At 39.3% G+C, this 22,979-nt stretch overlaps 1 protein-coding gene across 7 annotated transcripts in view; it reads left to right on the forward strand.

The window, feature by feature from the left end:
* Positions 1-22,979, forward strand: part of NTRK2 (neurotrophic receptor tyrosine kinase 2) — a 208,409-nt gene that overhangs the window by 65,757 nt on the left and 119,673 nt on the right. For 3 of the 7 annotated variants that reach the window (XM_069776835.1, XM_069776830.1, XM_069776832.1), the window contains exon 12: positions 16,545-16,616. The exons of the other annotated variants lie outside the window; for them this stretch is intronic. In XM_069776835.1, the coding sequence (XP_069632936.1) occupies positions 16,545-16,616 (72 nt within the window). The remainder of the gene's footprint in view (positions 1-16,544; positions 16,617-22,979) is intronic. 7 annotated transcript variants of the gene reach the window in all.

Here is a 22,979-nt window from a genome sequence, read left to right on the forward strand (position 1 = left end):
GGAAAAGGGAGAGCTGTTCTAACTCATGTGTTATCACATATCTTGCTTAAGCAACTGAGTTGCTTATAGACTAGGAGAAGAATGAAGTGCAGTTAGACTAGAAGAGCTTGTACTCCTTTTAATTCTAAACCAAGTACAAAATAAAAGCTTTGCATCTTCAGCAAAGACATGTAGTTTGACAAATATTATCTAATGTTCAAATTGGTCTGCAAGAAGCTTGGAGCGAGGGCTTCCTGGACAATTTTACCTTGTTTGCCAGATAATTAAGAAGATCAGTTTGCAGCTTGGGAACATGCTTAACTGCTTGACCTTCATCAAGTCACAGAAATGCTGAACTTTCTGAGTTTCCATTTGTACCTATAGAAGTGATTTTGTGCTGTTGTACCTACCCAAATGCCGATTCTGTGGGCGTTGATCCTTTAATGTCTTCAGAACATTTCATTATTTAGTCAATGAGCAGAATATAAAAGAGGGATTAATTCATGTGAGTCAGTGTTGTAAGATAAGATGTAGAAAAAAATGAATGTGCTCAAATCCGCAGTATTTTTAGTGAGTAGACAAGTAAAGGCAACGATGATATTGCTCATCTGAATCACACACAAGAAACTATTTTTATTGTTTGACATTGGCATTCCAGTCCCTGCAGTCATGGGCAGATCATACAAATTGTCTGTCTCAGGTGCATCACTTGTATAATGGGGGCAGTAGTAGTTACTTATCACATGTACATTTGGAAGATAGAGTTGTTAATGCTTCTAAGGACCTTAGCCTGAAGGAGCAAATTGTTTTAAGTACTTCAAAGAATGAGAGTTCTTATAAACTGATCTGTGAAAGTAATTTTTGTAGGGGATTTTACAAAGATCTTAAAATATTTATGCCACCATTCTGTTGTGTTCCAATAAAGAAAAAGAGATGTCTCTTAAAGCATGTCACCCTATCAGAACTTACTGTTAGGCATTTCTAGGTTTCCATTGTTATTATTTATATAAAATTTGGTCTGTAGGTCTCAGGTTTCTGTTTCTGTCTGCTACTAGTTTTCCTGAGTCTGATCCTAAAGTGCAAGACGTAAGAGAGGAACGTAGCTCTGGTTCTGCAGTAGGAACAAGCTAGGGGACAATATGCCCCATATATAACAAAGGATTTAGGGACACATCTCAAATCCAAAGCTGGGGAATTTTTAGTGATGACATGGTGCATTTGACTATGCTCTCCTTTGGTTGCAAAAATTCAAACTCAGCTGTAATGATTGAGGCAGAAAGGGAGTTATTAACTTGAGAGCTTTTCATGATTCAGAGTACTATACTGATGGATATTATTAACACAGGAAAATTATCTGAGGCCTCATGCCTGTTGTTAGTGAAAATATATGGAAAGTGATTGTAAATAAGTACCTGTTGTATTCCACTCTCCCTCACCCAAAAAGAAGTGTACACTCCTTGAGTGCACATGTATGTGGTGCGCATGAAGTGAAATGAACTGGTGAACTAGGGAGATGCTGAGTAGAGGACAGCTTAGAGACAAAATGGAAAGAGGCTGAAGAGAAATGAGACTAATAATGGATTAGAGCTGAAAGGAGAGCTGAAAATCACAGCTGCCAGGGCTCTACCTTGATAGGGGTCAAGGCTTGCAGGAATAGCACACAGCTCCTAGGTCAGGGTAGTGGCAGAAGAGAAGAGTCAGTCTTAAAGGTGTAAACTGCAGAGACCCAACCCCATGTTCAGTCTACACCTACATTTGCTTCACAAGTCTTTATTTTACAGAACTCAAGAGTTTCTCTTTTAGTTTCTTATGTGCAAAGGGCAAACACTTACTTGCTTTTGTACGAATTTTTGCCCATATGCAGGTCATGCTGGTTTGGGAATGCATTAGTTTGTGAGGGCAGATTGTGGTTTAGCCCATGGAGAATTTTAGAGAGAAATGAGACTGGACATAGGAAGAAATATGAGGACGAGAGGAGTAGGAGGTGGGAGAGAAGGTGGGTCATAATAATTAAATGTTTACATGTAATCAGAGTGAGATGAGACACAAAGACAGGTTGGAAGAAGTTCAGAAGTGGGGAGTGAATGGGATGAAGGAAAATGAGCAAAGAATAGCAAAGCCAGCCTATGGGCGTTTTTTTGGTTGTTTTTTTGTTTGGGTTTTTTTTTTTTTGAGTGGTCCCTGTTCTCCAATGCTTTAAGCACCATTTACTACAAAGTAAATATGTGCTTGGCTGTGATCACCATTTGAAGAAATGTTGAGGCTAGATGATGGTAGAAAACTACATGCTAAAAACCAAGCAGTACTCAAACAACATGGATGGGAACATGGATAGTAGATAAATAGAAGGTATTCCTGGCGGAGATGAGGTCCATTGTATGTTCTCCAGCTAGGGAAAAGGGTAATATGGAAGTAGCTGCCAGCAGAGGTGCTGTTAGAGGCTGCTCCTGGGCGCTGGTCCAGCTTATACTTACTCAGAACAGCTAAGGCTGGCAGACACTCTGAGAGCGTCTAGTCCAACCCTCTGCTCAAAGTAGGGTGAGCAACTGCAGGTTGCTCAGGGCTGTGGCCAGCTGGGATTGAATATCTCCGAGGATGGAGGCTCCACAACCTCTCTGGTCAATGTGTGCCAGTGTTCAATCACCCTTACAGTACATTTTTTTTCCCCTTATGTTTCAATTAAACTTCCTCTATTTCAGTTTGTGCCCATTGCTGCTTGTTCTGTCACTGGACACATTGACTCACACTGCAGAGGAACAGAAAAGGGGTACATAAAGGTGGCATGTGGACAAAGATGCTTTTTGAGCTGTTCTGTGTTGCCTTTGAATACTGGCTTAATTGTGAAGACAGGAATACTGAAAGATTGCAGTAGACCGCATGCTATTTAGAGTACAGTGACATCTTTTTCAGGGAAATTATTTGGCTCAGGTATGTGAGTCTCAGTTGAATAACACCACTGGGGTTTACAAGTATACTTTGCTTAGGACTTTGCTCCACTCCTTTACAATATCTGTTGGATTTTATGTGAGTTTCCTTCCATTTGCATTCCTCAGCTTTCAAAGACTGACATAGGATTCCATCCCTGATTGAGTTGCATTGATTTCTGTTAACAGCTCTGAAGTTTGAACTTTTTTTTTTTTTCTTTTCTCCTGAGCTTGGGACAAACCCTGTGCTTGTCCTGAATAGTAGATAATGCAATTACTGTGCTTCATAAATTTCATAAAAAACTTGTTTTTAAATGCCTGGCCATGGTTTCTACTTATCAATTCTGTTAGCAGATGCTGAGATCTTAGTACAGTTGGAGTGCCCTTTTTTCTTTCGTTCCTGTAAAAGCATTCAGTATTGAATTTTGCACAACGGGAAGATTCATCATGGGCTCAGAGCCTGGCTGGCACACAGCACTGTGCTGTAGCTCTCCCCACAGCTGTTGTCATTCTGCTTCCTGCAGTGGAGCTGCGTCTTTCAAAGTAGCATGGGCGGAATCACAAAAAATGAAGACTTGTTTTAAGTATGTCCTAGGCAAATGTGTGTGTCTAAAAAAGCCCCACAAACAAAAACTGCTCAGAGACTGAATATGATTTTTGAAGTTTTCTGATGTTTATTTGAACTTTCCCCAAATCAGGCAAACTGCTTGTTCTTTCTTGCCCGATTTTGCAAAAACACACAGGGTAGCCTTTTATCAACAGCTTCCTTTAATGCATCTGAAGATGCCTTTGTTTTGTTTGTACAGTCTCATGGCATTACACTCTTTGGATCTGAATATTTGCAAAAAGCATCAAGAATAGATTTTTTTGCCAGGTTCATGGTGTTTCTTCTTTCAGAATGAACAAGAAGTGCTGTAAAGCCATTGTTGTAGCAATGCTGTTTCTGCTTAGGAAGAAATGAGGAAGTATGAAAGTTCACAGGAATTAAGAAGAATTAAGACACAAGGTAGCCAAGCTACTTGAATATCTAGTAATACGAGCACTTCAGGTTTTATTTCAACTCTGGGCAAAAGTTCAAATAAGATTGTTTTATTTGAATGAATCCTTTTTATGTCTCTTTTTCACCCCCCCTCCCCCCCCCGTATGTTTATCATCTCCCAGGATAGCTATAACTTGGGAGCAGCTTTATATATTAGCTGTTGACACAGCCCCACCACTGCAGCTCATGAATTCTTCAAGGTGTTTTCTTTATGGGTAGCTGAACACTCATAGCTGTTCTCAGTTATTCTCTTCCTGGAGATACTGTACCACTGCAGTGCTTCCTCACTGGTGTGATATAAGTGTGCCTCTGTCCCTCACAGTGGCCACTGTTTTAGCTTTTCACATTTACTTAGTTAAAACATTAGGGCTATATTCAGTCCTCAGCCTGGATGATAATCCAGTGTAAGGATCAGAATAATGTTTTATAAATAATGCCTTTTTTCCGTATAAATGAGTGATGAGGTGAAATGGGAATGGTCTTCTCTGTTTTGAAGTAGCTTTTTGTGCTTCCCTCAAAGCCCATTTTCTCCTAACACCTGCTTTCAACATGAAAATCAGAATTGCCTTTTTAAACAAGAGTCTCTCATTCTCTCTTTTTTGACCTGTGACCCGTTTTGTCCCATTTAACACTGTTCACCTCACCAATACCAGAAACCAGGAAGAATGAGAAACCAGATCTAGCAAAATGAGATCAGTCTTGCTTCTTTGAGATTTTTTAAAAAAAATTAAGGCGGGGTTGAGAATCTTTCTGTTTTGTTCTATTTGATATTTTGGAGCTTCTTAAAATGGTGGCGAAGTGGGAGCAATGTTAATAGGGTCCTTTATAATGAAGTAAAATGGACAAACTGTTCAGTTACTATTATTTATTCTAGGTCAGGATTTTTTCTTAGCGTTAAAGGTTAATGCCACTGTTTCTTCAACTGCCTGGTGTAGCTGAACGCCCTGGAGCACAAAGTGGAGTAATGCAAACATGCAAGAAGTATTTCTAAAAAGTCCTTCCTGTGTCCCTGATAGATGACAAAGTATTTGTTGTGAAGCTTCACTTCTTCCTGGCAGTTTGGCCAGCCAGCCTGACTGTGGTCCTCTTCCCTCTACCAGCCCCTTTCCTTCTTGCTCACCCTCAGCCTTGATGGTATGATAATACAGAGCTGGCACATCTGACAACTCAGACTTTTTCCGTCAGATTCATTGTGGATTTCAAATGCATCATCCTCATGGAGTGACAGGAGGGAAGAGGATAGCCTACAGTCATGGCACAATCTTTGCACTGCCACAACTCGCCTGCAGAGAGTACACGGAAGCATCCACAGCTGGAGGAGTTCATTTGTAACCCTTGTGAGGAGTGCCTGTGTTCATGGATTTGCCTTCACATTCAACAAGGCCAGGCCCAACAAAGAGGCATGCCTTATATGGCCTTGTAAAGTAGGAGAAATTAAGTTCAGTTCTGGTCAGAAGATGTTGTGAGTAATTCAAACTTGGAGAGAAACACTCCTTAAAAATCAGTGAATTGAGTTACAATAATGCTGTATTTCACCTTGGGAGTGCTCAGGCACAGGATCTGGTGGCCATGGCTGAAATGTTTGTTACCGAAGGGCTTCCAAGAAGCCTAATCTCTCTATGTTTGTGCTCTTTCAAATACTCCTTTTTCCACAATAGTGTCTGAATCAGAATTTCTTGACACCCCTTAATTTTTTGGGAGAGGGCCATTGCAGTATTCCCTCCCACCACCCCTAGAACTGCACTATTATCTGTCCTTTTCCTAGGGCACATGGGGATATGTACTAAGAGCAGCCCATGGTTTAGGTCTTCAGCTGGCTCTGATGCAGCTGCTCCTTTATTGAATGTCTCTCACACTCTAGCTGCTTGAGGGTCAAATTAAAACTGGCAGTCAAATTCTGTGTTTGTGGCTACCACCAGCTAAATATTTCTGCCCACTGCCATCCTCTCGGAGGTTCCTGTGACCTCTCACAGCCCTCAGTCACTTTGGAGAGCAGTAGGTAGCTGCTAAATTTCTCTTTTTCTGTGCTTCCAAGTGCCAGCGTGCCAGCTAGGCAGGTATTGTAACTACTTCTCATGGTGCCTGAAGCTTGTGCATTGCAGCTGCTCTTGCAATAGCCTCTCCCTGCATGCTCCAGGCGAACATTAATGCAGGCTATTCTGCTGCCATCAGAAGAAGTCATGCAATCTTCCAGTGGCACAGTAAACCCCGGGTGCCCTGTGGGTGCAGGTTGTGAGCCAGGTGAATGGCACAGGGCCTGTTCTGTGCCCAGAGGCTGTGAGTTTGAGTGATACAGCTATTAAGCATAAAGGCATCACCACTGGCACATGAAATCTTTGGGCTGCAAAGGTATTCTGGTTAAGTGTGACTACGTGTTTGCTCTGTGCTTACATGATCCCTCAGGCAGATACTTTTGGCTCCTGCCAGAGTCAGGGCAAGAGATGTTCATTTGTTTGGACCAACATGGCTGTTCTTGCATTCTACGCCTGCTGCACACATAAAGGCTGGCAAGGCAGAGAAAATTTCCTTCTCTCTGCCTCTTAAGCACCCTGTTGCTTTGGTAAAGAAGAGTATATATAAAGTACACATGGCTTTATTTTAGCAAAGTAATACTTTGAAATTTTTTATAGTTGATTTAGGGTGAAATTCACCAGATGATCTAGCAGGCATGCAGAGGAACCAGAGGAAACAATCTTCCTTTTGCTCCTTGGTAAAGCAGCCTATACCTGGGTCTTACACATGGCATATGATACAGGCCACGCACCATGTGCAAGAGGAGCATGATAGCAAACCAACAGAGAAACTGAGGAGTGTTTATGCTTTCAGGCTGTTGGACCATACAGTTCTGAGGCCAGAGAGAGACTTGGACAGTTTGAACCCCTGCTTTTCCCTTTGGTGTGTTTGGACAGTTCCTGAGCTCGGGTCAGAGTCTGTATGTTCCTGCAGGGGCTGGAAGCATCTGTCCAGTTGCATGGTTCAGGCCCAAATGTGCCATATTTGAATTGTGAGGAGTTAATATTCCTGGGAAAAGGATAAGACTGTCTTCTCTGCCTTCCTGTACCTTCCTTCTACAGCAGCAATCGAGTGCAGTGCTGGTGTTTCCTGTGGCAGTTCTGGACTGACGGTTGTACCCTCATGGTGCCAAAGGGAGAGGAATTCCTATTGTGTGTTTGCAGTCTTTATGCAACTGCCTGTGACCCATCTGTGTAGTTCGAAAAATGTTCATGCCACAATAGACATTCACTATTAATCACAATGACATCGCCTAGCCTTTAAGTGCTTAGGTACTGCAGTGATGGTAACTTTCGCAAACTTTGACTTGCTCCCAGCAGCCACAACAACATTTTTGCTAAGTACAAGCTATGCTTACACAAACCGGTGCTTTGATTGCATAAAGCTGAGCACTGTTCTCACTGACCACTGCCTGTACAAAAAGGATGTTCCTGTGCACTGTTGCATATACCAGCTGGCCTTGGAACAGTGATCTCTTTGCCACTGAGCTCCCATACTTTGTGCACACTAAATTAATTCCTGTCATTTATTACTTGCCTTTTAAGTACAAGGCAGAGAGCTTCTGAGAGTTTCCCAGTGCCTCTTCCAACTGTCCTAACTCCCAAGTTTACTTTAATTTTAATTAGATACTTCAGAGTTAGCTAGTTAAATACCCTGTCTTTTTCCAACCCATTCCATTGCAGCTGACTACTCATAACATTTCTCCTCTGTTACAGTCCTGAAATACATTCAGGACAGTGAACAATATTATGGAAATGCTTTAATTGAAATGGTTTTTTTTCAGTTCAACAACTTGGTCACCAGTTTGTTTTGCTTCAGTGTGAGAGGAAAAAAACCCGAAGAACCTCAGCTACGGTGGAGACTTCAGAATTCAGTGTTTATTACTGTTACCTAGTCAAAGAGCTGTCTTAATGTTTAAAACTGAAGTAATGTCCCTGCTAAGTGGGGGGATTTTGGAAAGGGGAGGAGGAAGTGAGCTGCACAGAATGGATCATTGGTATCTAAAGATGTTGGTATGCTGATGGCATACTTCATTGAGAAAAAAAAATAAAAAGGTCAGCAAGCCTGACTCTTTTTTACACAATGGCCCCTTTATACTACCCTGCCAGTAAATGAGCGTAGATGGGAATTGGACTCATTTAGATTGATGGGACTTAGCATTTCTTTGGGGAGGGTAGTACATCAGGCAGAGGTCCTGCGGTTGGCTGTGTCAGCTGCCATGTGCATCTAGGAAAGTATCTTTATAGTAACATGGGAAACTAAATCCTCCCAGAGAATAGGTGGAACTTAATCCTGGCCTTTAGCTCCTCAATTAACCTTGGCACTGTAACATAGTGGACTCTGGATGAGGGAGGCATCTTAGAGTGTTTCTTAAATAGCTTCTTAAATAGGGGATGAAATATCAATGTTTTGCTGGAATACAGCTTTCAGCCAACATGACAGGACTTAAAAAAATGTAACAGAAAAGAACCCCAGCTAATAAGGTCTCTCTTGAACCTCCTCTGGACAAGATGTGGACCAGGACCAATTCTCCTAGGTGTGTCTTAGCTACAAAAAGGTTATGGAAGAGGGAGTTTAAGGAACTGAATTTTTAGAGGGTGCCCTTAGCTGCACTTCAGATGTACCTGACTGCATTGGCTGGTGTGTGTGGAAAGCATAAAAGGTACAGCAAAAAGTATTTTGCTGATGCCAGTACAAAACCTGCATGTATCTAGTGGTAGGTATGAACACAGGCTGTAGCCTGAACTGATGAATCCTTTTTACACAGACAGGTTCATGTATGTTCATGTTCATGTATGCTTACACATTCCTGGTTTGGTGCATAGCCTGTCAGCTATGGGCAGATAAATACCATCCTAAGTATGACTCAAAATAGTTTTCTGCTTTGTTTAACAGAACTTTATGGTGTTTGAATATTTTTATTTGTCCAGTAGAGTTATAGTCACTTAAAAAACAAATATGTCAATTTTTTCAATACTTCATGACTTCACTGCTTATGAGTCATCTTTTGAAATGTTATTGTAGCTCTGACACATTTCTGTTGTTTAATTTCACTAAAAGGGGTTGCTAATAATGCAAAACAGGTCTAAAATTTTAAAGATTGAAAAATAAGAAAAGTGAATTTTGCATGATTTTGCATGATTCTTGTAGCCAGACTGAACAGATTAAGTTTTCCTTTTCTGCAAAACAACGTGTCATAGTTCCTTGTGTAGATTTTCATCTGTCTTCAGTAGTACAAGTTGTTGGAGATTCCTTGTACTAGCATCACCTTGACTGCTACTTTGTGAAGAAAGTGACGCTTTCTTTTCTTATTTCTGAGACAGACTGTAAGGAATTCAAGGATCGTTTTGTAAAGAAGTGTAGTGTGTGGCAGTTTGGATAGAACAAATAGCTTTGAACCATGAGTCATGCAAAAGTCTTAGCACAGAAGGTGAATGGTATGTTATGTAAGGGTAATAGGAAATATAGTCATGGGTCAGGACTACACTGAGTAAGGTCTTGGATGCGAACCAGGGAGGTCATAGACAGAGGGTTGATATCCAAGAATAAGACCAGGTGAACCTCTTGCATTTCATTCAGTGAGCTCAATGAGAAATACAGTAATATTTTGAGAGACAGATGGGATTACTTTTTTTAAAAAAGGGGAAGATCAAACCCTGCCTTCCCTGTGGGAGAAGTTAGGCTAAGTGAGAAATGATACAGAAGAACGAGGTAGGGGTGAAAAAAGAGGTAAGTGAAATTATGAGGGGAGATTTTTGGGTCCAAGTGAGAAGACTAGAAGAGGTGAGCAGGTAGGGAATTTCTTAAACTGTGATGGGGAAAAAGGAAAAGGTTGTAGTATAGATAAGGAAAACATTGTCATATAACTAGGGAAAGCAAGCCAAAGAAGGCAAAAATCACACCCTTTTCCAGTTTTGTACTTGAAGCATTGATTATCTTCTGAGTAGAAAGAGGAGAGCAGGCAGGGATTAAGACAGGAGCCCAAAGTTGTGGAGAAGTTGCTGGGATTGAAGATGCAATAGTGAATTATGATGAGGAAGGTGGCACTAATTGCTGTCAGTTGGAAGATTACAGAAACAGGGGTGGTGTGATTTTCTGTCCATCTGGGGGAGGTCCCAACCTGGCTTTGAAAGAGTGGTCCCTGATGTCATGGAGAGGAGCAAAAAAATCAGTGGGAAAGTGAATGAAGAAAAGAATGAATTGGTAACCCTACCTGATGAAAGCAAGAGAAAAGGCAGTGAGGGGAGAGGATTGAGAGCTGTGAAGGGTATCAGCTCTGACAAACTCTAATGAAGTGAGAGAAAGGCCAGATGATGTGTATCAGAACAACAGTGTAAGAGTTTGTTCTAGGTCAGGCCAGTATTGGGAATGCACCCTTTACAGATATCTTGCAAAGATTGCCAGACCTAGGTCAGTCACCATAACTGGGGCCAGGAACTGCTCTGAGCTCTGTAACAGCAGAGTGAGAGCTTGGGAAGCCAGCTTTTCTCTCCTCTCTAACTGCTGCCAACCTGACATCAAGCTCTTGCAGTCAGTGGAAGTGTATGGTTGTGGGGCTAGTTTGTTAGTGTGCAATTTGATACCAGCAGGTATGTATGTTTCAAAATAATATCATTGGACCAGAGGAATAAATCTGTGCTTCTGTTGTGAGAAATGTCCTGCTCCTTAGCTAATAACAGTGCCCTGCAGTCACCTCTCTTTTGCAGTGCCCCTCGTTGAGTCTGCATAGTCATGAATTCCAGCATGCCTTTTTAACAAAACAAAATGAAAAAGAAAAAGTATTTAAACTTCAACTTGGGATGAACCAAGGCCAGACCAATGACACTGAAAATCAGACAGCCGTGGCCAAGAAATGTGCTTCTGGTGCCACAGCTGCTACAGGATCAAAGGAAGATGAGAAAGCTTATTTTGCAAAGCTCTGTACAGTGGCACTCAGCCTGGCCCCTAGACAGGACACCTTTGTTGGCAAAGGTTTACTTAATCTGACCTGTGCTATTCACACGTCGTCACAAGATTAGATGTGAATGCATCAAAGAATACAGTAACAAATGCAAGCAGTAACCAGACTTTCTCTTGATATTTCAAGGAATACAGTGAATTTCATCGTGTGCAATATGTACAATTAAAATCATAAGTGCAAAAAAATTGAGATCTTTCCCACCCACCATATGCAAATAATTGTGTACACAGAAGCAGCTGATTAGAACTGTGGATCATCTCTGTTAAATCAGAAGGATTGCTAGTTGTGTCATGGTGATGGGTGCTGCAGTGTTCAGCCAGCAGTGAGAGCAATCCTCTTTGCCCTAGCCTGTCTGCCACGTCCTATTGCTTTTTCAGCACCAGAAACACTACTGATCGAAATAGGAGCTACCAGTGAGTGCAGAATAAGGACTGTGATAGGCTCCACAGATACTGTATTTGTAGTGTGCATGGAAGAGGAGAATTTTGCCCTTGGCCTGTAAATTACAGACTTATGCATAAGATTGTATGCAGCTCATTTTTTAAAAATCATTACAGATCCTCTCTGATGTTAGGTCGCTCTAGTAGTTATAGCCAAGATTGTAAACTTTTTTTACAGAGGAGCGGTCCACTGCCTTTTATTCCTCCTTGATTTTGTATAAAGTCTATGAAGAGCCATGGGACTGAGTAAAACTACATAACCAAAAGTGGGAAGTTTTGTAACTCTTCGAAATGTAAATGGAACAAAATATTTAATAATGGTCTTTTGATTTGGAATATTCTCTTTTTATCAGAAAGAATTAATTAATAGGTCTTATAGACCCTTAGATATGGCATTTAGATAGTGTCCAGTTCATGGCACTGAAACACCTCATTGTTCATTACCTGTATCTTATGGAACAGACAATGGTACAGTGAAAATGTAAACTGAACAATAACATTACTAATTATTCTTCTCTTCCTGTATAGCACAATGTAATTCCTGATGTAAAGCTGTCTGTCACCAGATTCTTGCTAAACTTACTGTATGGTCATACTGCAGTTTTGGACTAACACTGAAGACACATTGGTTTCTGACTTTGTTATAGTGTAGGCTTGCACATTGTCCTTCATATGTTAGTCTGTCACTGTAACCCACAGCTCATCTCTTTCTTTCTTGAGTGTCCTTATCATTGCCTAGCTCACTTGGTCCTTACCTACAATCTTTTAATCTTTTTTGGATGTTTTTCGCTAGCATACAAAAATGTAAATTTCCATGGTGAGCAGAACCATATTTCAGAGTTTAGGGCGGGAGGGATAATCTTTTGAGTGTGATTTTGCAGTATTGCATTTTTAAACACGTATACACTTTGTATACGATAATGCTTAATATTTTATTTTAAGACCTTAATTCAGTAATCATTAAGTATAGAAGCAGCACTGTTACTCTAGTGGGTTTTTATATCCTATTATTACAGAAGGTAGCTGAATTTAATTCAAGCAGTAGTAATTCTTGCCTTTGTCAATGTTCCATATTGTCCTTGAAAAAGAGGGTATTTCTAAGGAAGATTTCTAATCTCTAGACAGTGGAAATATTGGTCATTACATAGGGAATTAAAGGGAAACTAATCACATAGATATTTTGAAGACAGCCAGCTTCCTACTCATGTGAACTCACTGTCTTTGACAGCACTGAGCACTCCTTTGTGCAGATACAGCCTATAGACTTCTGGCAATGCACTGCTGTGTGGCAGTGGTGACAGAAATTGTTGCGTTTATTCCTTTGTATAGTGGATGGTAAAGAGAAAAATCTTTTCATATTTGCACCTTGTTGGTATACCTTTCTTTGTTGAGCATCATCTCTCTGGGGAGATTTCTACGGTCAATGATCATTTGGCTGTTGGAGGGTTTTCTTCAAGTTCCCTTGGTTTGATCACATTTTAAAAAAACCCTCTGCTTAATTTTTCAATCTTTTAACATGGTTTATTTTTTGTAATAAAGGCATTTTGAAATCAGAAAATCAGTTCTGTAACCTAAATTATGACTTCTCTGTTGAAATATATTAATAGTTAGACAATGATTTGCAGTAGGACTGCTAGGTGAGCCAAGACCAAAGGAGGAGGCTTTCTTTGTGTTGCGGTAACTAGCACAGTACCTGGACCTACCTAAAGAAAAGCTATTGGAGACAATTTGTAGGAAAGGAGACTTCAGAAGAAAAACTGAAGAATGTATTGAGGAGGGAAAACTCACTAAGAAGGAGGATGTAGTGAAATGAGAGAGAAATAAGGAGAAAATTAACATACACCTTCCTATGTCTCATCTAATGGTAGGCTTTCTGCTCCCTATTTACGTCTCTATATTGCTTTAGTGCTAATCAATACAAAACAGCAGTTATTTGCATTTTTCTTGCCACACAAATTATAACTTTTCACATAATTTTATTTCATTCCATTCTAAGAAGGTTTTTTTTAAAAAAACAAAACAAAACAAAAAAAGCCAAAACAAACAAGTCCTCTTTTTTAGGGCCAAGTGGATATTCCTTATAGAAAGTACGCTCAAAGGCCTTTCAATCTTAGAAAATAGCCAAAGACTGGAAAAACATATTGTGCATCAGGGGATACTAATGAAAGCCTAGGTCGTGGCACAGGCAATCAAGAGCATCTTTTAGTTGCTCACAGTAATATGTATAAATACACACACATACATATATGTTTATTTAAAAATATATATAACGTCTATGTTGTTGTGTATTATATAGTCTGAAGTACACAAACAAGTGACATCTTTGAGTTGTTGCCTAGAGGTACTTCATGTTGTCTTCAATGAATTTGCAGTTTCTATTCATTAATAGTTGGTAAATATGCTGGTTTTGAGGAAGCTTGAAGAAAGATCCACTTGGATATGTAAAAAAATGGAGTTAGGAGCATACTGTGGGAGCTCATTAATGATTCAGGATGGTTGGTTTCAGTTTCCACTCCTTCCTTTCACAAGGCAAAGTCTGATCAATACTTTCCTTTCAAGGTCACAACTGCTGCTTGGTCTCTGTCCTTCTCACAACCCTTGCCCAGCCATAGCAGTGTTTTGGAGGATTTAATTACTAGTTTAATCAAGGTTGTCATCAATAACTCTTAGCATAGTCAGGCTTAGACAGAAAGCCAGATTACTACAGGACAGGGCTCTGCCCTGATCCAAGTACAGGGCTGCTGTGCTCGTGAATGTCTTCATGTCAGTCACAAAAGGGGCTTTTCCCCTCCCTCCCTATCCTCAGTAATCCTATGGTTGCATTACGGACAGGAAAGTTGTGAAACAGTGGTATAGCATATCTCAGACATTTGGTTTTGCAAGATTTCTGAAATAGAGTTGAGTTTAAGAAAATCAAGTTTCTGTCTTTGTGAGGGAAAGGGTGTTTCCACTGCATGTGCTATGACACTTCATAATGTGTTTTGGCAATTTGTTTTCCAGTGCTGCAAATGAAAGTTAAAAAAAAACTATTAGGTTTTTTGTGTACTTTTTTGGATTAATTTTTGGGTGCATTTTTTCCCCTTATTTAGAAATTGTTTCAGTGTAGACTAAGTAAACTTGTTACATACTCAATAACTAACCCCACTTCCGGAAGTTATATTGTAAATCCTAAGGGGAGTACCCAATTCAGTATTTTAATTGCAGGAAAGGAAACAATGTTCCTCTAATGGGGGTGGAAACCTTTGTCCCTGTAAAATAACTTTCCTGTTTTGAGAAATATCAAAAGCAGTCACTCACAAATACAGAAGAATGTCTTAATATCTTTTGTTTGGAATCCTCTTAGAGTATTCTCTCAGCCAAGCATTTTTCTTTCTGAATAGGCTGCTAAAATACAGGTTTGATGCTTTGTCAAGAGGCAAGCAAGGCTGCCTATCCTTGCTTATTACTTCAGTTTTCACATAGACATCATATTGCTGAACAGGGCCTGCTTTTTTAAATGTAACTTCTGTAGTTTAAAAGTGATATTTAAGATCTGTTAACTTGAGTAGAATGAGCTGGATGTATTTGTCGGAGATAAAAAGGTGGTCCAGTATAATTTTTATGTTGGCTGAAAAATAACAAATAAAATTTAGGGCATCATCTCTTTCTTCTCCTGCTTTTTAGGAAAATCTGGACGGGGTAAAGGTCTGAAGTCATGGCAGAATTCAGAGTTATCATAATACTTTCAGGAGCAAGCTCCTGGAGGTCAACTTTATTGTAGAATATGAACACAGTTAATCATGCTTGTTGAACACAATGGATCCAAATTTGCTGTGGGCTGTAATCCCTAACTGGTCAAAGAATGTCCATAGTTCTCTTTGCTCATTCTACTGACATCATATTTAATATGGTTCGAATCAGTTTTGTATATATTCTATTGATTTTATGCTGTTCATAAAATGCTAGTAATAGAAAATCTATTTCTATTGCTTTTTTGTGGGGGACTAGTACCTTAATGTTAATATAATTTCCAAGGGAAAAGCTGTTCAGTGACTCATGTGAAATATGTTGGAGAGAATTTGTATATATATATATATATATATATATATAAAAATGTGCAGCTACACACAGATTTTCAAGTGGTGTAATTTAAGCAGATGATTTAAGTTGAGCCCTGCCATTTGGCTGGGGTTTGCTTTTATATGTTTCTTACTTTTAGGCGTTTGTCCCTACATTGAATTCATAATGTATGTCCAGGTCTGCTGGCCACAGATCCATTGCCTTTGCATGTGAAGTTCATTTTTTCTTGTTGCAAAGAATACTTGGCACTAGTATCTGAAAACTCAGGACAGAGAGAATTGCATTTGCAAATCTTTTGTTTGTGTTCATTGTGATGCCTCATGCTGAACTACCTTGGACTAGAACAGGAGGAGATGTGGAAACCTGTTGTTCTGCTACATTGGTACCTCCTGCCTTACAGGAAGCAACGAGGGAACACCAGTGTCTCTGGCACAACAGATAGCAACTTGCTGAAGCTTTAGGCAATGCAAGTTGGTTTAGAGGTTAATTTACTGGGAGTAAGGAGTAGGTCCAGGTGCTAAGCAAGCTATTTTGATGTTAGGTCTTCTGAGGATTCTTTAATGCAGTGAGTAACTGACTTGGCTGTTAATTGGGTTTTTGTCTGTATATGATCCCCAGCAAAAGCCCCAGACAAAAACCTTAAACCCTGAGCAAAAAAGTGCTCCATGCAGTATGACTAAGTATTGACCCTTGACTTCAGTGGGGGCTATCTGTACCTTAAGTTCATCTTTGCAGGCCAAGGATATACACCAAGAAGAATTTGGCCAGTGACTGAAGAATATCTCCTCACTGCTTATCATAAAGAATGATATTACAATTTTTTTCATAAATATTTTTAAGCCATGCATATTTCTATAGCTTTAAAACACACGTTCAAGCCATGTCTGGTACAGTCCAGTCAAAAAATACCATTTAATAGTGACAGCCCTTCTCATGGTAGAAATTGTTAACTGTGAAGAATGTGAACTGGGAACAATCTAGAAGTATCACAATGGATGTTTTCTCTCCTGCAGATTAAGATGGAAAATAAAGCAATTGTTGAAGAAATATAAATATAAAAAAAGAGTAGAATTGGCAATTGCAAACCAAACTCTTGACAATTGCATTAATGGTAATGCATTCCATTCCAGTTCATGGTGAAGTAAAAGGAGTTGGTCTGGTAGATCAAATATGGCTTTCATTGCAAGACTGCGACAATGAAGGTGAGATGATAAAGCTATTCAGACTCCTAACCTATAAAGAGCAAAGACTGTATAGTTTTTAAACATACCTGGTGAATTTACAGAATTATTTATTCTTAGAACAGATGTCATTATAAAATACTACATTTGTTTTCAGTTATATTTCTGGGATGTATCTATCCTGTTATCTATATGTACATGTATACATACATTTTTGGTCAAAAAAAAATATGCAGTCAAAATTGTGAATAATTAATGATGCATGTTAGGTTCCTTTATGAATCTGGGAAATTTTTGTGTAAATGTCAGGGCTTTGAACAGGGCTTGAAAGAGATTTTATTCTATTGAAATATTTGATAAATTGGGGTGGACTAAGTAACAGTGTGAGAATGTAATTTGCTCTCTTGTTTTGCTCATTACAAATACATTGTGAAGCAATTGGTAAGAATGCATTTGGTGTAAGAAAACCCAGCTGTATATCTAGGGAAAAGTCCCAAATATCATGTTTAAAATAGTGTCTTTAGATGAGTGGGTTTTGTTTTTTGGTTTTGTTTTTGGTTTTGTTTTTAAGTTTGCTAACATGCTTTCAATCATCATCTTATTTTCCAGTCCAGACGAGTAAAATCACAACAGTTGTCAATTACCTATTAATACATTTTTCAGACAGAATGTCAAAAATTACTTTCTGTTCCATCAATAATGATTCATGGCACCAAGCCTAAATAATGAGAACTGGCCAAATACCAGGCTTTTCTGTCCTACGTTAACAAAATTGGTACAATTATTTTGAAAATTATTTAACCAGTTGCAGTGCTAGCATGCATTTCACATAACTGACTCACTTCTTCCATTGTACTTCAGGTAATCAGAAATAACTCAGTTCTGTATTATCTGTTAAGTGGTCTCCCTGGACAGTAGGTGCAGTGAGTGGTTTGTATGTACTATATAATTTCACTCAGTTCTGGGGCAAAGCGCAGCAGTGTTTGAGGCTACCAGTATGCCATCAAAGCAAAGGGGGCTAGGGTACATTCTCAGGCCCTTAGGGAAAGGCATAGATCATGTCCATATGTTTAAAACTCTCTTCTTCCTCATCCCTCAAACAAGGTGGCCTCATACATACTGTGTATTGTAAATAATTCCTGACTCATGCTCTCCTTTGAACCTTACTGGGACATTGTCTGGGAGAGTGCTATTTTCTTAGGCCAAAATGGTACCTTAATTTAATGCAGATTAAATAATTGTGGATAAAAAAGAAGATAGACCCTTGGTCAAGCCTGTGCTCTGGCCTTTTTTTATTTACTGACACAAATGCGCCCTGACCCTGTTTGTCTTTGAAGTCTTTAGCTTGGTGGATGGGCTTGGAAGCAACTAGTCTTGCACATCCCATTTACACTAAAGAATTTTTGTCTTGTTATCTACTGTTTGGATCTTGTCATCTGTCTGTTCCACATCTGAACTCACATGATTACTCTGGTAGGGTGGAGTCATTCACACTCTAGTTTGCAGTAGCCTTGCTCCAAGTAAGTCTGAGTTTATTTTCTTGGAGGAAGTTGGGGAGGTGGGGATGAGACGGAAACTCCCATCTCATGAAAGGAAAACAGGAGTAAGCCCTATTGCTGATTTTTTTCTGCAGTGGCAGTAGCACAAGTAGAAAGCACCACCTTGGCCAGTGCTAGCAGCATCATGGCCAAAGCACTGCCAGGTTCCAAGGACTCCTGATGTGATTGTTGCAAGCTGAGACCTGTTTGCTTTCTGAAGCTCAAAGTTAGGCAGTCAATCTGTTTGCCTTACCAAGGAAGAGCGAGGTGTATTGGTTTGGCTATTTATTGATTGAAAAGACAAAGGGATTTGACTGTGAAGACTGAGGACTCTGGATTTCTTAAATAGTGCCTTTATGGGTAATTGTCACCAAGTAAAGCATCAGTCTCTCTTCTTTCAGAAGAAATATCTTGTATTTCAAATGCATTTCAAGCATTTTGTTGACCTTAATATGGGTACGAGCCAATTCTTTCGTAAAAAGAGGGAAATTTAGAAGACACACCTTGGCAAAGCTTACAGAAATAACTGAGCAATAGCACCATTCCTTTCCTGGTTTCATCCCTACAAAGTTATATGACAGTAATATGTTTGGGTAGTATGTTCTTTGGCTGGGTAACAGGACAGGAGTTTGTTCCACATGCACAGAGAAGGAAAGGATATTTCTGTTGTTGTTCACACAGCTTGGAAGGTTCTGTTCCCAGTGCATCAGTGCTAGCAGATGAATAGGATTTACAGCATATATAGCATACTGCGTGGCAGACACGGATGAGAAACCCAGCAGCTCCAGTTGCAGGAACATAGTTTCAAATAAGAGAAAGAGTCTTACTCACTTACTTGCTAATAGCTTCCCCTTGCAGTTATAGCAATAAGCAACTAAACATGGTATCCATTATAGACTCACGTCTAATTTATTTCATGTTAATGAAGTTTATAATTACATGGTATCATTTAGTAAAATTGTTTACTTTCTTCCGTAAAGTCACTGAGTCTTCAGATGGAGCTTTTTGGCTGTAAGTTAGGTGCAATTAGCCTTTTAAATATAGTATGTGATCTGTTCTGTCAAAAAGGTGCTGTAAGAGGTAGCATTCATAAATACAAAGAATGGGAGCTTCCCTTTTCCCCAACACCATTTTCCTTCTCCATTCCTTGATGTATCCTGTAAAGAGTGCTCCTTTGAATGGAGATCCATTTTGTGCCCATGTAAAACTGAGAACAGAGTGAAGCAAACCAAGGCCAGACTGGAGTAAATGCACATTATTTTCACTTTGGCTCCAAGCAGCTGTGATGATTCAGAAGACTCAACTGCTTCATTTAGTACTGTGTTGTGCAGTATTTTTTCCTTAAAAATATTGTCCATCTTCTGTGTTTGGGAGGAATCACAGGGACATTCACAGCCAAGCAGTGTCTTTGGTGTGATTCCAACTTACTGCAGTATCTGGAGAGAAAGGAAGGTCCCTGGAGCCTTGGAAGAGGTGCAGGACCTGAATGTATATACTTCAAGCTGCCTACAAAATATGTGCCAGGCTTTGAAATGGCTTTTCAGGAGTATAAATCCAGACCATGAGGTTCATGAGGAAACAAACCATGCCTCATTTTTCTCTTCCCTTAAAGCCCATGTGTTGCTGTGGAGGAAGACTGATGTAGATAAGGTTTAGTGGAAGGCAACTGTAAGATTGTCTCTTCCCTGTGCTATTACAGAAGGATTTGTGGTAAGAGATAACTAGCAGGCCTTTTGGGGTATTTGGGGTTTTTCCATGTGGGACCTATGTCTTAATTTTTCTGTCAGGAGAGAATTTGTAGGGTGAAATGCTTGAGCCAAGATTGTGTCAAAATGGAGCAGTGCTCTCTGGCCCTGAGACCTTAAAGTCCGCACAGGATGGAGGAAGAAAAGATGCACAGAAATTATGTAGTAGCCTACACCGAGCAAAACAGTGACTGAGCTAGCTGGGATTTGGCTCTTGGTTGCTTTCTGTCAGTCCATTATCCTGGTCATTGACCACACACAGATCAGGTTTTTAAGGAAGATCACTAGTTGCCACATGGAAGTGCTTGAATAGTAGTGACTGTAAAGGAAGGCCCTTGAGATTAATGAAATAAGGAAAAAAAAAAAAGAATTGTTTTACCAGAGGTACTCAGTGATTAGGAGATGCATCTTGTAAGAAGCATTCAAACTTCACAGACTGAAGGTAAAATGTCATAGAAAGGAAGCTGGAGAATTGCTCATAATGACTATGAGGCCTGTAATGATCAAAGGAGTTAATATTGTTGTAAGGCAACAGTAAGTAAAATCATTCCATTATAAATGAGTATATATGATGCAGTTCCATAACTCTTATTGTACAGGAATGAGCAACATTATTTCCCTAATTTGTATAGAAAAACTGGCTTGCCAGTTCTTGTCAAAAGGCCATATATTGAAAATGTGGAATATCTATTGATCCTTGGAATTATGCAAGCTAACGTGATGGTAGAGTTGGCTTCTGTATTCAGGTAGAGACAGAATGGTTTTGAAGTTGACAGTGATTCTCTTTTTCAAAGGGGTAAAATATAATTATGCTGTGTCCTTCATGTGTTCTGATCTTTTTTCTTGTGGCTGTAAACTGACACTTGTCAAAAGTGTATCTGTGTAGTAGCATTGCTGTATTTTACATGCATACCAATGAGTGTATTGAACACAAATGCTAGGGATGTCATAAGGTAAACAGCCTTTTTTCTTAACAGCTTTGACTTTTCGAGTACTTTGAGAAAGCATTCCTTGATATATTGATTGATCTGTCGGGCATACACTGTTCCATGCAAATAACCTGCAGACATCCATATTTTAAAATGTGTGTGCAGACAGTAATTGCTATGCCCTTTCCTATGAACTGGGTTTCTATGAATGTGTGTTTTCTGTGGTTCCATGGGAAGCTGCTGTTACTGCAGGGTTCAGTTTCAGAGTCTGAACAGTTGCTTATTCACACTCTTTTTCACTTTAACCTGTCCCTGAATTAGGAGCATGCAAAATATATGTACTGACTAGCTCTGAGCACTGGTGGTTTGAGCTTCAGCTTTTAATGTCCTTGACTCTGACTAATCAATAGCAAGTGAAACAACTACAGCATCAGCAGCAGTACTGTAAAAGGAAACGTCTGTTGGATGTTGTGCTGGAAGACTTGAGGGTAATGACTCTCCTTGAGAAAGCTGCAATATTTTCTTCTTAAGAGTGCTGAGCACAAATGTTTCATTTTCTGCTGCCTGCTTGGAAAATGAGCACATCTTCCAATGTGTCATACCAGGAAATAAAATAAAAACTCCAAATCAAACTAAGGAAAAACTGATTAAGATATGAAATGATCCTTTTTAGCAATGTAGAGGACTGTTAGCCCAAAATATTTTTGGCCTCTAAAATGCTGAGTAGACCAATCAAGTTTTACTATATCTTGGTTCTAACTCATTTCACACTGAGAACAGCTTTATAGGGTTCTATACTGAAGTACATATAATTCTGTTTGACCCCCTTTCTCATTTTATGAACTTGTAGATCAATGAAACAAACCATTAAATAGATTGAATGCTGCCTGCAACACTAATGTTAATGGCTCCGATTTTATTAAGCCCGTTTGGAAATCTCATACAGGTGGAAGCATCCATAAAATGACAAACTATGTCCTTATCTGTGGAGCATAAATTCAAACATTAGAGAAGAAGCTAGTGATAGTGGAAAAGAAGTCTTTCTAAGGTATTGTGGTATTTTGGAGAAGTGTAAAGGAGAGCAAAACCTCTATGTTTTGGGTTACTATAAATAGTCCCGAGGTTAATAGGATATTGTATTGTGTACTGCCTTCCTGTTGTTGTAAGCAACTGAAGTGCCTAAGAGGGTGAAGACTCTTTATCTTGATGTACAACTTCATGGGATAGACTTTAATCTCTTCTGGTTCTAGTTTTTCCAATTACTAAGTAAATTCAGTTATTGGAGAATCTAATCTGGAAAGCGAGACTAATGTGGAACTGAGATCCAGAATTTTCTGGGAATCCCTGGCCTCTAATAAGTGGATTGTGTCCAAGTCTGTGTGTTTTCAGGTCTTTGGTTTTCATTTGTTTGTCTTCTATCCATGCTTTTATCTTTAGATAAGAAAAGTAATATTTATATATGTCATTAGGAATTTTAATGACATGAATGAAAAATACTGGTTTAGTGCCTCATGGGGTAAAAATGATGTTTAGAAATAAAGAAAAAGTTGTATTAAATATTTATGTTACTGTGCTCTGAAACACAAGGCAGTATTAAGCCTGGTGCATACAAAAGCTGCAAAATCCTAAGAAAAAATATGGATTTCTTCAGACAACTTTATCTTCTGCTGCTGTGTAGGCATTGCTTTAGGGAGGCAAGACATTATTTTTCTTTGTGCAATAAGTCTTCTGCAGAAACCTATCCAGAAGCCTCTCCTTGCTTTCCAATAAAAATGAGGTGACATTTTGTCCTCATTTTGCTACAGCATTAACCAGCACTGCTCTTTGAAGTAGTGGCTTGGATCCAAGAAGCAAATAAAACTAGGAATGAAATGTTTCATTTAATTTTCTACTTGAAATCAGAAACTGAAAAATTGGATAAGAATACCTTCTTAGGTAATGCAGCTACATCTTCTCTTTGCTTTCCTCCCTTCCACTCAGCAGTTTGAACTTTCTCCATATAAATCACTTTTCATTTAAAAAGATCAGAGATACATGTCATGTTATGCTTGATTTCCTCCAAGCTGGAAAAAGTAAAAATGTAAATTGATTTTTGTTTCAAAATACCCTGTTTGGATCAAAGCCCCAGGTAACAGTCTGCTTAGGATAAACCATATGTACTTGGTGAAGAGA

Source organism: Haliaeetus albicilla, chromosome Z (assembly GCF_947461875.1).
Source record: "Haliaeetus albicilla chromosome Z, bHalAlb1.1, whole genome shotgun sequence".
Classification (NCBI taxonomy): Eukaryota; Metazoa; Chordata; class Aves; order Accipitriformes; family Accipitridae; genus Haliaeetus; species Haliaeetus albicilla.